Genomic DNA, 14,015 nt, shown 5'->3' on the forward strand with positions numbered 1-14,015 from the left:
GTTTTTTTTGTTTTTTGAGATAGGGTTTTTCTGTGTAGCCTTGGCTGTCCTGGAACTCACTCTGTAGACCAGGCTGGCTTTAAACTCAGAAATCCACTGCCTCTGCCTCCCAACTGCTGTGATTAAAGGCATGCACCACCACTTCCTGGCATCACTAGCTTTTTGGTTGTTTTTTGTGTTTTTTTTTTTTTTTTAAGATTTATTTATTATATGTAAGTACACTGTAGCTATCTTCAGACACTCCAGAAAAGGAAGTCAGATCTCATTACAGATGGTTGTAAGCCACCATGTGGTTGCTGGGATTTGAACTCAGGACCTTCAGAAGAGCAGTCAGTGCTCTTAACCACTGAGCCATCTCACAAGCCCCGTGTTTTGTTTTGTTTTTGTTTTTTTTTAAAAGATTTTCCACAAGCCCCGTGTTTTGTTTTGTTTTTTAAAGATTTTATGTATGTGGATGTTTTATCTGCATGTACATCCATCTGTACACCAGAAGAGCTCATTGGATTCCATGAGACTATAGTTATAGATGGTTGTAAGCCACGTGTAGGTGCTGAGAATTGAACCTCTCTGAAAGAGCAGCTAGTGCTGTTAACCCGTGAGCCACCTTTCGAGCCTGTTGGGTTTTTGTTTTGTTTTGTTTTGTTTTGTTTTGTAGGCTCAATGAAAGTGATGAGAGTATTGGGAATTACCTGGGTGACGTGAAAGGGGACGTTAGAGCTGCAGCATGGTAGCAAACACCTGTCATCCCAACACATGGGAGGTGCGGGCCAGACTTGGCTACATAGGAACTTAGAGACCAGCGGGGGCGGGGGTGTGTGTTCCTAATGGCTGGGACCGTGAATTAGATGCAGACGAAACCCAGGTACACTGCGGATGCAGGTACTAACTTCCTTCTGTTTGCTTTGCTCCGAAGGTGATTATCGCGATGATCATGTCTTTTCCCTCTACTTCATGATACCATTTTTTTTTACCACCCTGGGACTGCTGTACCATAACTGGTACGTAGGCCTATGGACGAGAGAGAAAATGATTGGTGGATATGGCATGATGGCCTTGACATAACCCAGCTTCTAATGAAGAGACTAAAACTGCGCATACTTTTGTTGGGTATTCTCTGGGTCTTCCATTGGTAGTAGGTTGCCACTCCCGTGTGAGCACAAGCATTCCTGGTGTGTGTGTGTATGTGTTTGTGTGTGTGTTTATGAACAGGGTATTAGATCTGAGGTGCTAAGCAAGCACTTTAGAATTTAACTTTATCAGGCTGGCCTTGAATTACGGGCATTTGCTATTACATACCACCCCTCACCCTTCCATCTGTGCACCATAGTGCTGGGGGTCAAATTCATGACCTGGTACATGCTAGGTGACTGCTTTATCAGTAAGCTACACACCAGCCTGGTAGTGGTGTGGAATCGCTGCCTACCCTGTAGTAGTTGGGAACAAATGCTGCGCAGCCCCTAGGAGTAGATGCACTGGGGGTCTTGGGACCTACAGAGTTTCAGGAACAGCCTTTCTTTTAGAACTCAGGGTCAAGGCTGCCCTGTTGCTGAGAGCGAGTGATTGAAAGAAAGAGTAACAACTCTTGCCACTGGCTCAGACCCTCTTTCCCACACAGGTACCCGTCTCAGGTATTTGTGGGAGATACCTTCTGCTATTTTGCGGGCATGACCTTTGCCGTGGTGGGAATCTTGGGACACTTCAGCAAGACCATGCTGCTCTTCTTTATGCCACAAGTGTTCAATTTCCTCTACTCACTGCCTCAGCTCTTTCACATCATCCCCTGCCCTCGACACCGGATACCCAGGTAGCCACTCTGGGGCTTTAAAGGGTTATTATAGTTTTTGACTTGGGATAGCTAAAGCCAACCTAGGCACTTCCTATGTAAAAGAAGTGAGGGAAGAGAAGAGCTAACTGTATACGGTAGCCCCTTATAATTTACCAAGCTCCTTTACTTACATAGCGGGCACTGCTTACACTCTTGATCACCTGGATGTAAGCAGCAGAGCCAGAAACCACCTCCAGGACCTGAGTACTCAGTACACTTCTGAGTAACCACCGGGTGCAGAGTTCTCTGATTCAGTACAATGAAATCATCTTCCCATTGCAGACTCAATACAAAGACAGGCAAACTGGAGATGAGCTATTCCAAGTTCAAGACCAAGAGCCTCTCTTTCTTGGGCACCTTTATTTTAAAGGTAACAAGGTAACAAGGAGGTAAGGCCCCAGGCCGCCATCCTTAACTTGGGGAAAGAAACCTAGGCCTTCTCAGGGCCAAGGGGAGTTCAGGGACATCAAGAAGATCCCTGTTTGTGAAGTAGATGTGCCTAACCAAAGTCGTCTTTACGTCTGGTACCTGCAGATAGCAGAGAGCTTCCGGCTAGTGACAGTTCACCGAGGTGAGAGTGAGGACGGTGCCTTCACTGAATGTAACAATATGACCCTTATTAACTTGCTACTTAAAGTCTTTGGGCCCACACATGAGAGAAACCTCACACTGCTCCTGCTGCTCCTGCAGGTACAGCTCAGAGGGGGTTTAGTAATGCCACAGGGGGTTATATCTCTGGTTGACCTTGGTTCTAATCCCAGTCCACTTCTCCCAGGTCCTGAGCAGCGCTGCCACCTTCTCCATTCGTTACCAGCTCGTCCGACTCTTCTATGATGTCTGAGCTCCCTGACAACTGCCCTTTACCACACAGTCTCCATTGGACCTCAGCCAGGGCCAACCTCTATCTGGTCCGAGATGGCCTTTTGGTCCAGGCCTTGCTGACAATTTTGTTCTCAGCTTCTGCCATCTGTGACTACTGACATCCTGGATGGACACCTTAGTGGACTAGAAGTCCACTAGTTGGACTTTGCCTATGGCTTTCTTCAGTTTGCTACTCCCTCCCTTTCTATCCCATCTGCAGCCTCACCAGGTGGGCATGTAGCATCTTTTATGCAAATATTTACAGCTCAACTTTCAGAGCGCTACGTCTAAAAGAATTCGCTGGGCCTTGAGAGAACCTGTACTAAGGCTAGAGTTAGGGCAACATCCTCCAAGGTAACCTCACATTTGACTATCAAATTAAGTGTTCTGATTAGGAAGCGCAGAGGCAGGGCCATGTGCTCAGAATGGTGACAATAAAGGATTGGCTTTTATTTGTTCCCCTAGTGTAGCCACTCCTCCCTCTGTCCTTTTTAACCTTTGAGGTGCTTGAAGATTGAACCCTAGGGCTTTCTTATACTTAAATGCTCTATCACTGAACTATATCCCAAGCCTGATGTATTTATTTTTTTATATAGGCATTTTAGGATAGATTGGGAGCGTTAGAGTGGGTACCTTTTCCAATAGGATGACTACCCCTGCTCCATCAGACCTTTTCTTGAAACACAGGTCTGTCACAAACTAAGACCAGACAGAACGTGTTGAAATGTTGAATAAACATCACAGCACAAATTTGTGATAGCAGAAAGGAGGCTTTCTGCTCCATTTTCTGGCATAGGATTAAACTCTGAGAGGGTTTCTTGTCTTTTAAACCCTCCCTTTTCAGCCTTTAATCCTAGCACTAGGGAGGCAGAGGCAGGCAGCTCTCTGAGTTCCAGGGCAGCCAGGGCTACTCAGAGAAACCCTGTCTCAAACAAAAGCCAGATGGTGGCGGCGCACGCCTTTGACACCAGCGTTTGGAAGGCAGAGGCATGCAGATCTCTGAATTTGAGGCCTGCCTGGTCTACAGGATGAGATCCGGGACAGTCAGAGCTATACAGAAAAACCCTGTCTTGAAAAATCCCAAAATAATAATAATGAACAAATAAATAAACCTTCCGTTTGCCAGATTAGAGGAGGGAGTGGGGAGTACGCTAACCTGGAAGGAGAAAGGTGCTTTTAGTGTAGACTCTTTTCCTTTAAAACTATAGACCGGCTCAAATTTCCCAGAAACTGGGAAGGTAGCTCCAAGCTTCACCCTTCTAGTCTTCGGGTTTTGTTGGCGCGCCATACCGTTTAAATTTCGCGCGCTCTACACGGATTGGCCATTTCCACGGGTGGAGCATCTGCCAGCTAGCGGCCACTCCGCCTCGTCTTCTTCCCCGGGCAAAAAGGTTTTCAAATCGGACCAATCGCTGGGTACGTTCTGTCCGCTAAGGTGCGTCACCGAAGGGTTAATTGCAACCAACCAGTGGTGGGTATTAAAAAAAGAACCAATCCGGGAAAGGCGGGGGCGTGTCCGGGGAGCTTATAAGGGCGGGCTCGCCCGCGCGAGGCGGCAGTTGACTGCGGCGGTTGGCGTTCTCTCGTAGTCGTCGTTTGCAGCTCTTCTACCTCGTACACGATGTCCGGACGCGGCAAGACCGGCGGCAAGGCCCGCGCCAAGGCCAAGTCGCGCTCCTCACGCGCCGGCCTTCAGTTCCCGGTCGGCCGCGTGCACCGGCTGCTGCGGAAGGGCCACTATGCCGAGCGCGTGGGCGCAGGCGCGCCGGTGTACCTGGCGGCCGTGCTCGAGTACCTCACTGCCGAAATCCTGGAGCTGGCGGGCAACGCGGCTCGGGACAACAAGAAGACGCGCATCATCCCTCGCCACCTGCAGCTGGCCATCCGCAACGACGAGGAGCTCAACAAGCTGCTGGGCGGCGTGACGATCGCGCAGGGCGGCGTCCTGCCCAACATCCAGGCCGTGTTGCTGCCCAAGAAGACCAGCGCCACCGTGGGGCCCAAGGCGCCGGCGGGCGGCAAGAAGGCCTCGCAGGCCTCTCAGGAGTACTGAGGGAGCCCGCGCCGAGGCCGCCCAGCCCTCCCCAAACCTCCACAAAGGCCCTTTTAAGGGCCACCACCTCCCTCACAGAAAGAGCTGAGCCACTAAGGGCTGCCTGCGGCCCGCCGCGTCCCCGTCCCCGTCCCCTCCTCTCCCCTCGCGGCCCTCGCGCGTCTCCTCCCCTTCCCCGCACCGCCTCTGGCTCTGCCGCGGAGGATGCGGGCGCCGGGTCACCTGCCCATCCCGGAACTCGTGACATCGCTGAGCTGTTCTCGACCGTCGTGGACGACGGCCCGTGCGGGAGAGGCTGCGGCACCTTCCAGAAGTTTCAGCCCCTTGCTATGACGTACGGCCGCGGTGGGCTTGAAGGTTAGTCCCTCCGCAGCCCCGGCATCTTTTTCTTCAGCTTGGTGCTTTAGCCCTCTCCTGGACCTCTCAAGAATGACTTGATTGCCGCCGGGCTTTGGTGAGGAGAAATGGATCACATTGTTAGGTTCTGTGTCCCGGTTGCTGGCCTCAAACCAGTTGACCCTGTCGTCATTCTCAGGCCGGTGTTTTGGTGTAGCCGGGACAAAAATCATTGTAATGTGAACCCAGTTTCTCCAGGATAACTCTGGCAAGGGTCAGGGAGACACTCGCAGGCCTGTGGACAGAAGAGTTGTACGCCTGCCGCAGGAGCCTGGCAGCCGGGTCTAGCCATCTATCCCCTTTTCCCAGCGACTCAACTACAACCCAACACCTAGATACCAGCACAAGTCGGTGAATCCCTGTCTGGACCGAGCCTCTGGCTTCTGAACTGGAATTTTTGCAGCTATTACAAGTTTAGAACCTTAAGTGGGAAGATTTAATGGGCTAATTTTATTAAAGGATCGTTTGGTTTTTGTTTTTAAAAAAAAAAACAGGAGTGTCTGATTTAATTTTGAATGCTGTAGTCCCGGGGTTGGACAGATAGCTCCGTGGTAGAGCCATGTGCCTGGCACATCTTGGGAGGAAGTGGGACTATAAGGTGACTTCCCTTACTTTGTGCGGGTAGTGGGGATGGGAAAAGCTATGTAATACACGAAGATCCCATTAACTGAAAACAAACAGGTAGGAGTTGAAGGCCGGTTTCTCTTAGTGAACATGAGGCAAGTCACAGAAAGCATGTTTTACAACAGAAAGATCTCAGACTCAGAATTCAGGTTTAAAAGGGCTTTGGGTTTATTCATATCTTCCCCAACTCCATCAAAAGAACCACATTCTGAACTGGTTTATTAGTGGCATTGGTTACATTCAAAGAGATGAAGCCCCCAACTATTGAGGGGAAGACAGTCATGGAGGCCCCAAGCTGAGGCGGATCTTCCAAAGTGGAAGTCTCAACAACCCTGTGGTTCAATCTCCTGGGATAATCACACTCCTAGTTAAGGAGCACAGGGCACTTGAAAGCCAGATGTAGGCACTGGAGTGGCAGCCAGGGTTCCTGTGCCCTGCAGACCAGTTAGCGCACATCATTAAGCTGCCGTGCAACATCCAGGATGTTCTTGGCTCCTTTGTTGAGCAACAAGCTGGCCAAACTGATGCCCAGGTTCTCAGCAGCTAGCTGGGCTCCTCTTGGAATGTTCCTGGCAGTAATTCCAACCAACTGTGGGTCATCCTCTGGACCATCTTCATGCTGAATGATGGGTAACAATTTTTGTGAGAGGAAGATTACAAGCAGTTCTATTTATTCCTCCCTCATCTCCCAGTCAATACCTGAATGGGGACCTGGATGGTGGCCTGCATGGTCTCTTGCATGCTATCTGAGCCATCTAGACTCCAGACTCCACCAGTCAGGTACAGCTAGGAAATAAAATGTTTGTACCAGCATATTTAAAGAAAGCTGCTCAGGTGTTTGGGTATACATGGGAATGCCACTCTCTTCCCCCCTCAGCCATTTTCCCAGCTTACTTGCCCATCTTTCATCACTGTATGCACTGCTACTGGCACGCTACAGCCTCCTTCCTGCAATGATATGTTCCTTTGAGCTCTAAGGGCCTTTAACACCAGTTTTGACCACAAAGTTCTTTTTTTTTTTTTTGGTTTTTTCAAGACAGGGTTTCTCTGTGTAGCCCTGGCTGTCCTGGAACTCACTCTGTAGACCAGGCTATCCTCGAACTCAGAAATCCGCCTGCCTCTGCCTCCCAAGTGCTGGGATTAAAGGCATGCGCCACCACTGCCCGGCGACCACAAAGTTCTTAAGGATATCACTGAAAAGGCTGCTTGGACCAGACCAAGGTCCTCTTCACACATATAAAACATTACATACAGAGTACTTGAAAAATCTCCCTACTGCCCTTCTTAGTTTCCCAAGTTCCCACAACACCATGGGAGGAACTCATCTTACCAGGTGCCTCAGAAAAGCCCTTTCAGCAATGCAGCGAAGCAGAGTTTCAGGATCATGCAACACACTCACTAGGTCCAAGATATCCTGGTCCTTGGCTCGGACTTCCACTGCTAGAGCTCCCTAAAGGAACAATAGGCTTCATCTCCAGCTAAATATGGGAAACACCCCCTCTTCTACCTGCTTCCCAGGGTCTTCTGCATGCCAAAGCCTGCCCCTCCTTAAACATTTGATGGGTATCGGGTGCCAAAGGTTATGAACCCAGGTTCTTGAAGGAATACGTCAGCAAAGCCCTCTCCAGGTAAATTTACCTGACCCACAGCATACATGCATTCCTCAGGGTGCAAGATCTGTGGAGATAGATCAAAATGGTGGGACAAGGAGGTATTCAAAGGCAGTGAGCTAGGGTTTGCTAATCTAGGAAGCCTGGGGAAGGCACAAGTAGGAAGTCCAGCAACTAATCCCAATATCCTTAGCCAGGGCTTCTGGCTAATAGTGTTGGCAGAATGGTCAAGAACATGCCAAAGGCAGGAGAGATTCAATGGGAAGGGGAGTAGGCTGCTCCTACCTGGCCCACCCGGTTCTGCCAGCCCATGCGCTGTAGGCCAGCCACAGCTAGGATAATGGCACTGAACTCCTGCAGCTCATCCAGCTTCCGAAGGCGGGTGTTGAGGTTTCCCCGCTGTAGAGTTGCTAAGGAGAACTCAAGACCTACACAGGACACCCTCTGCCCCACAGTCTCTTTTCCCTCCTCTAGCTAACTTTTTAAAACCTTTTGCCAAGTGTTGGTGGTGGCACACACCTTTAAATTCCAGCACTAGAGGTGGAAACAGATTTCCATGAACTCAAGGCCAAATCTGGTCTAGTTCCAGGACAGACGGGCCTATACAGGAAAGCCTGTCTAGAAAATGGTAAAAAAAATTTTTTTAAATTAAAAATTAAATAAAAAAAGACTTTTGAATAGGATCTCATAATGTAGTCAATGGTTGTACTGGAACTGACTCTGTAATTTTTATTTTAGTTTTATGTGTATGGGTGTTTTGCATGCATGTCTTCAAAGGCCAGAAGAGGGCATCAGATCCCCTAGAACTGAAATAGGAGATAGTTGTGAACTACCATGTGAGTGCTGAAGTTGAACCAGGGTCTTAGAAAAGCAACCAGTACTTTAAACCACTGAGCCATTTCTTCAACCCCAGGGCACACTGTTTTTAAAATTAGTTTTATGAAATATAACATATGTTCACTGAAAAAACAAAACCATTTAGCAGCACATAAAGTAAAAGCAGAAGCACCTTCCATCCCTGCCTCGCAGAAGTAATCACTGGTCAGTATTACGTGTATTGCCAATGCATGTCTGTCTGTCTGTCTAACATGTCAACTCTATATAATGAGGAGCCATGTTTGTTTTGCAATTATCCTCATTGCCAGGCCTGAGTTTAAGAAAACATTAAAGGACTGTGGGTGGGTGGGTGGGTGGATAGATGGATGGATGGATGGAAAGACAACCCCCCTGCCCACAAGGACCACTTGCTTTGGAAAGTCCTTCTATTTTCTGGACTTTCAGAGTCCTCCAGAAAGAGGACTGTCTTTCCCTTTGGCCCTTCCCTCTTCTGAAAGGATACAATATTTTTGAATTCCAGGTGGGGGAACTTTCTCTGTAGCTGAGCCACTCTCCTCAGGGAGCTGGTTCCCACCGCACTGCTCAGAGAGAGTTTAAAATTAAGTTTAACACAGACTGCCCACTGTTCTCCTCTGACCAACCCTCTGTACCCCGTACACCGGGCCCACTCACCTTTTCTCTGGCAAGGTTTCAAGGGTCTTTCCAATAAACTTTGGGTGGAAGACAACAGCATCACAAGGGTTTTCCCGTCTGGAGAGCAAATGATGAAATAAAGGTATTAGCATTTGGAGACAGGGCTTAACTCCAGCTCAGGCTGACCTAAAATTTTCTCTGTACCCCAGGCTATACTTTAACTCACAATAATCCTCCTGCTGAAATTATAGGCATGAGCCACTAGGCCAAATTTTTTTTTTTGTTGTTTTGTCTGTTTGATTTTTGAGACAGGGTTTCTCTGTGTAGCCTTGGCTGTCCTGGAACTCACTCTGTAGACCAGGCTGGCCTCAAACTCAGAAATCCGCCTGTCTCTGCCTCCCAAGTGCTGGGATTAAAGGTGTGCGCCACCACTGCCCGGCCTCATTTTCTTGATTGTTTACATTTTTATTGATGGGATGAAAAGCATATGCATTCTATAGCATGTGTGTATGAGTCAGATGACAACTTGTGGGATTCAATCTTCCCCTTTCACCAAGTGGACCCCATGGACTGAACTCAGGTCGTCGGCTTGACAGCAAATGCCTTTACCACCTAGCCACTGTGAGTCCCTTACGGCACAATCTAAGTTCCTCAGGCTGGTTCAAATCCTTCTGTAGCCCAGGAGGGCCCCGAATCTCTGATCCTGTCTTAGCCTCCCTAATAGCTAGGATTACAGGCCCATGCCACTGAGCCCAACTCCACAAACTCTAAATAGCCCAACCAGTTGGCTTTCCTGCCACACTTAATGACTAACAACCTTCAAAGCAGAGGGCTAAGTGGTCAAGTTCCAAATGGAGGAAAAAAAAATCAAAGACTCCCACAGTAGGATTAATCCCTGCCCAGGGTCCTCCCTCCCATGCATGTGCTCGACTCTTACTTGCAGATGGCTCCAATGGTAAAGCCAGGAGGTAGTATGGTAGGCACATCCTTCAGGGAGTGAACAACCAGGTCCACTCTAGAGACGACAGGGAGAGGACATGGAGAGAGGCTTTGAGTAGGTAACCTTACCCTTTACCACCCACTCCAGCATCCACGACAGCTGCTCAGGAAGACGCCATCTTAAAATTTAAGACCTGGTCTCTTCTCAACTACTGTACCCCATTTCCTCAGCCAAGCGGATTCCCTAGGCAGTTAGGCAACTCCAAAGCAAGACACTTCCATTTGTGAAAGCCTTTGAGCTCCAGAGTCTACCCCCAACAGTCCTGCTAATATTGGGGAGCCACTCTGGGGCTCTAGACTTCCTCCATCCTCACTCACTCGTTTTTTTCCAGGGCGTTTTCTAGCTCCTTCGTAAACAGGCTCTTCTCTCCAATCTGCCAGGGAAGAAAGAGCCTCAGAGTAAACCCCTTATAAGTGGGGAGAGGGACAAGAAGAACAGGGATAAGGACTGCCATTACCTTTGAGAGTGCAGTATCAAGAATCTTGTCCCCCGTGGTGGACATAGCAACTGAGGAGAGAGTCAATCAGATACCCATTAACCAACACCTACTGAGTCACCCTAGTTCAGCCCACTTACGAGATTCACAGTGGAGTCTAAGACACATAAGGCCCAGCTCCTAACCCTCTCAGATACACAATACACACACTGACAGAAAAAGCAGACATACTCATAAAAAGACCCAAAGCACAAAGTATTAAATGTCAGGCCAACTCCGGGCAGCTGGAGGAGATGCGCACAAGAGATGATCCTCCCATCTACAAGCAACTAAAACAGTCTTTCAGGCAGGCTTTGACCACAGGCAAAGCCAGAAATGCTGCGTCCTCCCAGTCACTGGCTTCCCATTCACTACCAATCACTCCTCTCGAGAAAACTTACTGATTTCAAACTGTATGCCAGGGTACAAGGTTTTCAGCATCGCCACCACAGTGTCGGTCTGTATGCGAGCCAGCTGGAGAAAGAGATTCAGATGGTTCCTGACTTTCCCAGGCCACTGCCCCAGGCTCAGACCCTCACATGATCAAGAAAACTATGGAAGGGGTTAGACTTCTCACATGGAGATGAGAAGGGGCTGGCCTGAAAGTCTTTCTCTGTATCCCAATCATTCCCTTCTCCAGGGGCTCTCTTTTTCAGAGGAAGTAAGCTGCCATTTCCCATCAAAGTGACTCCCACATGCTCTTTTTTTTTTTTTTTCCAAGACAAGGTTTCTCTGTGTAGCCCCTGGCTGTCCTAGAACTCACTCTGTAGACCAGGCTGGCCTCAAACTCAGAAATCCGCCTGCCTCTGCCTCCCAAGTGCTGGGATTAGAGGCATGCACCACCACCACCCAGCTGCCACCACCGCCCGGCTCCCCACATGTTCTTATTTGCTTGATGCTGGGAACTCTGGATCCCACCAGTGACCTTGTGGGCATTAGAACTCTTGAGGCAACGCGCTGTTTGTACTCACCTGGCTCTTACGGGTGCCCACTCGAATCACCCTCATCTTTGAGCCGTTTTCTTCCTGCAGAAGAAAGTCCCTTGGTTATGATCTTTCCTCCAATACCTTGTCCAAGAACCAGGAGTGCACGCTTGGGAGAAAGGACTCCCAGGCCCTAGCCAGGTGAGCCTGCCAGGAGGGAAAGATTCCCAGAACGGGTCCTTTAATCTTCCTCGGTACCTGCTCCCTCCTATGGGATCCAGAAAAGCAGAGAGAAGCAGAAAGGATGTAATAGGATCTGTTGTGGTAGCAGCAACAGGACACTGAGCCCCAGAGTCCAGCCCGGCGAAGGAGGTTCTGAGTGGGAGGGCTGCACATAGCCGCCAGGTGGGCAAAATGATAAGGCCCATCAGTCTCAGCACAGTGAGGGTGGGCCCTGCCAGAGGGTGGGTGGGGCCTACAGTGGCTTGGAGCAGGACAGCTGAAGCCTCCCATCTCTAGAGGACAGGCTCACTGTCCACAACAACTCAGGCACTTGAGAAGGCCTCACTAACCCCTGGATGAGACACTAAGTGTTCCTTAGTTTGACCAGGATGTACTCCTATAAGGATTGAAGTCAACCAATCTAATGTACAGTCCTTTCATCCTCTTGGCTGGATGACTTTGGGAACATCATTTCATCAAGGGCTTGTTAAATTAAAGGCCACCTAATGCCTCAAGATGTCCCAGAAGACTACAAGGATAGCCGGGTGGTGGTGGGGCACGCCTGTAATCCCAGCACTTAGGAGGCAGAAGCAGGCGGATTTCTGAGTTCGAGGCCAGCCTGGTCTACAGAGTGAGTTCCAGGACAGCCAGGGCTACACAGAGGAACCCTGTCTCGAAAAACAAAACAAAACAAAACAAAACAAAAAAAGGATAAACTGCCTAACAGTCATTGTCTACTATAAGCTTCCTCTGGTGTCCAAGCCAGAGCCAAGAGCTCAAGAGGACACACCTCTTCCTTTTGTTAAGGTGCCTTGGATAAAGGTGTCTAGTGCCAAGCAGGTAGAACTGGGTTCTGCAGTCTGACATAAAGGGGACAGGAGTCACTGTACAAATTGTCCCCCTTCTCTGCACCGGGTTCCTCATCTCACAGGTTCTTCTGTAGCCAGACACTCAGGTTCTTGGTCACTAGAGGAGGTGAAAACTTGCTCTTGGTTTCCAGTCTACTCCATTATGATGATTCTTCCAACAAATGACTCTGAGATAGCCTTTGCAATTTAGCTGGGCTTGAAATAACACAGAAATTCCAGACAACAGGGAGCCCATATAAAGGAATTGCTAAGTTCAAACATTTTTTTTTTTTAATTAATTGGCCCAGAACAGCATTTGAGCCATGTTTGTAGACTGTTCTTGCAACAACTCTACTAGGCTAGACAGGTCAGGCGCTTCCACAAGCGTCATAGAGGCAGAGTGGTCAAAGTACTGCCTAAGTGTCTCACAGCTATGAACAGACAGAAAGTGGGTGCTGGGATCCAGACCTTCCTACCCTAACCCGGTAGAAAGCAAAGACTGCTGCTTACCGCCTGGGCAGGAGATAAGCAGGCCTCCCAGTTCTGCCTTATCTCAGGCAGCCTGCCCACAAGTCCAGAACTTCCCAGGCAGACCAGAAATGACAAGGCCCAGGGGTGGTTCCCCACTCACAATAGTAATTCAGGTGTGTCTCAGTTAGGACTTTTGTTGGTGGCTAGGGCTGGGTGACTTCCATAACGGAGAGCGGGAGACGGCGTGTACAGTTCCAAGATGTTTGTGTATAGTTTTAAGAAGTCGGGTTGCTCTCCCCTGAAAGAAGAGGATCATACTCCAAGATAGCTGGATTTGCCTCAGTCCCTACTTCCTGAAAGGATCTTGTCCGTGTATACACCTTTACTAGCCGGGAACCACGGAAATCCAGCCAGATGGAATCCCACGGTGGACCACCTTTCCACTCTCAACCCTGCCCCCACTGCTCGGGATCATTCCTTCCCTGCCTTAGAGTAACCTAGTTACTGGCCCTTTAAAAAACCTAGGGGGTGGGGAGAAATGACAGCTAACTATTCCGACCAATAGACGACGGAGCACGGCAACTCGGGGCCAATCGTTGCACCCAGAAAGCCCCGAGAAGTGCGGGTCATCGGTCACCGGCTCAGAACTCACCGCGGTTGTGGCCGCGCCGCCGCCGTTACCGGACATGACTCCGCTTAGGGCGCAGGCGCGGCGGTGCCGCTGCGGTCCCCTGGAGTCTGCAGAAGCCGGCGACCTGGGCCGGCCGGGACTGAAGGCACATGGGGCCCGAGCCCGTACTTCACCCCGGCTGCAGGACCTGCTGAGATCTGCGTCACGTCCGCTGCCCTCCCTCTAAGGGGCGGCACCTTCCTCTGGGCGGGAATTAGGATTGCGACATAGCTAGCCTCACCGCGAGTCCACTGCACAGAACTAGCTCGAATTTACATAGATCAGCATGCCTCTGGCTCCCAAGTGCTGGGATTTAAAGGCCTGTCCCACCACTGCCTGGCTATTTTTGTATTGCATTTATTCAATGTGTAGTGTAACCTGACAGCGTTAGCTCTTGCCCTCCATTATGTATGTCCCAGACCATTCGAACAAGTTACCATGCCTGCCTGCTAGGGTGCTGTCATCATCGATAAAGGGCTCAGAATTTTATAGCCTCACCTCTCCAGCGCTGGCATAAGCAATTAGTGTAACAGTTGTATCGTTTGTTTGTTTGTTGTTTTGTTTTGT

The 14,015-nt window shown here is 49.5% G+C and overlaps 3 protein-coding genes across 7 annotated transcripts in view; 2 read left to right on the forward strand and 1 right to left on the reverse strand.

Moving 5' to 3' along the window:
* Dpagt1 (dolichyl-phosphate N-acetylglucosaminephosphotransferase 1) overlaps window positions 1-3,244 on the forward strand; it is a 7,129-nt gene extending 3,885 nt beyond the window's left edge. Inside the window, exons 5-9 of one of the 2 annotated variants that reach the window (XM_031344818.1) lie at window positions 914-998; window positions 1,616-1,804; window positions 2,108-2,195; window positions 2,360-2,515; window positions 2,601-3,244. In XM_031344818.1, the coding sequence (XP_031200678.1) occupies window positions 914-998; window positions 1,616-1,804; window positions 2,108-2,195; window positions 2,360-2,515; window positions 2,601-2,666 (584 nt within the window). In that variant the 3' untranslated portion in view covers window positions 2,667-3,244. Of the gene's footprint in view, window positions 1-913; window positions 999-1,615; window positions 1,805-2,107; window positions 2,215-2,359; window positions 2,516-2,600 lie in introns of those variants that run through there. The other variant, XM_031344819.1, reaches the window with a different exon arrangement.
* A 979-nt stretch (window positions 3,245-4,223) lies between these two features.
* LOC116072657 (histone H2AX) lies at window positions 4,224-5,615 on the forward strand. The gene has a single exon (XM_031344147.1). The coding sequence runs from the start codon at window positions 4,308-4,310 to the stop codon at window positions 4,737-4,739; it is 432 nt and encodes a 143-aa protein (XP_031200007.1). The 5' UTR covers window positions 4,224-4,307; the 3' UTR covers window positions 4,740-5,615.
* Window positions 5,616-5,903: 288 nt separating this feature from the next.
* Hmbs (hydroxymethylbilane synthase) lies at window positions 5,904-13,652 on the reverse strand. Of its 4 annotated transcripts, XM_031344145.1 has the most exons (15): window positions 13,431-13,631; window positions 12,939-13,076; window positions 11,286-11,339; window positions 10,716-10,788; window positions 10,297-10,346; window positions 10,157-10,212; window positions 9,777-9,854; window positions 8,879-8,956; window positions 8,709-8,784; window positions 7,655-7,768; window positions 7,398-7,436; window positions 7,090-7,209; window positions 6,654-6,707; window positions 6,459-6,545; window positions 5,904-6,378 (listed from the first exon to the last, which is right to left on the reverse strand). In XM_031344145.1, exons 3-15 carry the CDS (start codon window positions 11,319-11,321, stop codon window positions 6,205-6,207), a joined length of 1,035 nt encoding a protein of 344 aa, XP_031200005.1. In that variant the 5' UTR covers window positions 11,322-11,339; window positions 12,939-13,076; window positions 13,431-13,631; the 3' UTR covers window positions 5,904-6,204. The 4 variants fall into 4 exon arrangements, with proteins under 4 accessions (XP_031200005.1, XP_031200004.1, XP_031200006.1 ...); XM_031344144.1 differs by lacking the exon at window positions 12,939-13,076 and having other exon boundaries at window positions 13,431-13,652; XM_031344146.1 differs by lacking the exons at window positions 12,939-13,076; window positions 13,431-13,631 and adding an exon at window positions 12,818-12,904.
* Window positions 13,653-14,015: the final 363 nt, after the last annotated feature.

The sequence above is a fragment of the Mastomys coucha genome, unplaced genomic scaffold (genome assembly GCF_008632895.1).
Source record: "Mastomys coucha isolate ucsf_1 unplaced genomic scaffold, UCSF_Mcou_1 pScaffold23, whole genome shotgun sequence".
In the NCBI taxonomy this organism is placed as follows: Eukaryota; Metazoa; Chordata; class Mammalia; order Rodentia; family Muridae; genus Mastomys; species Mastomys coucha.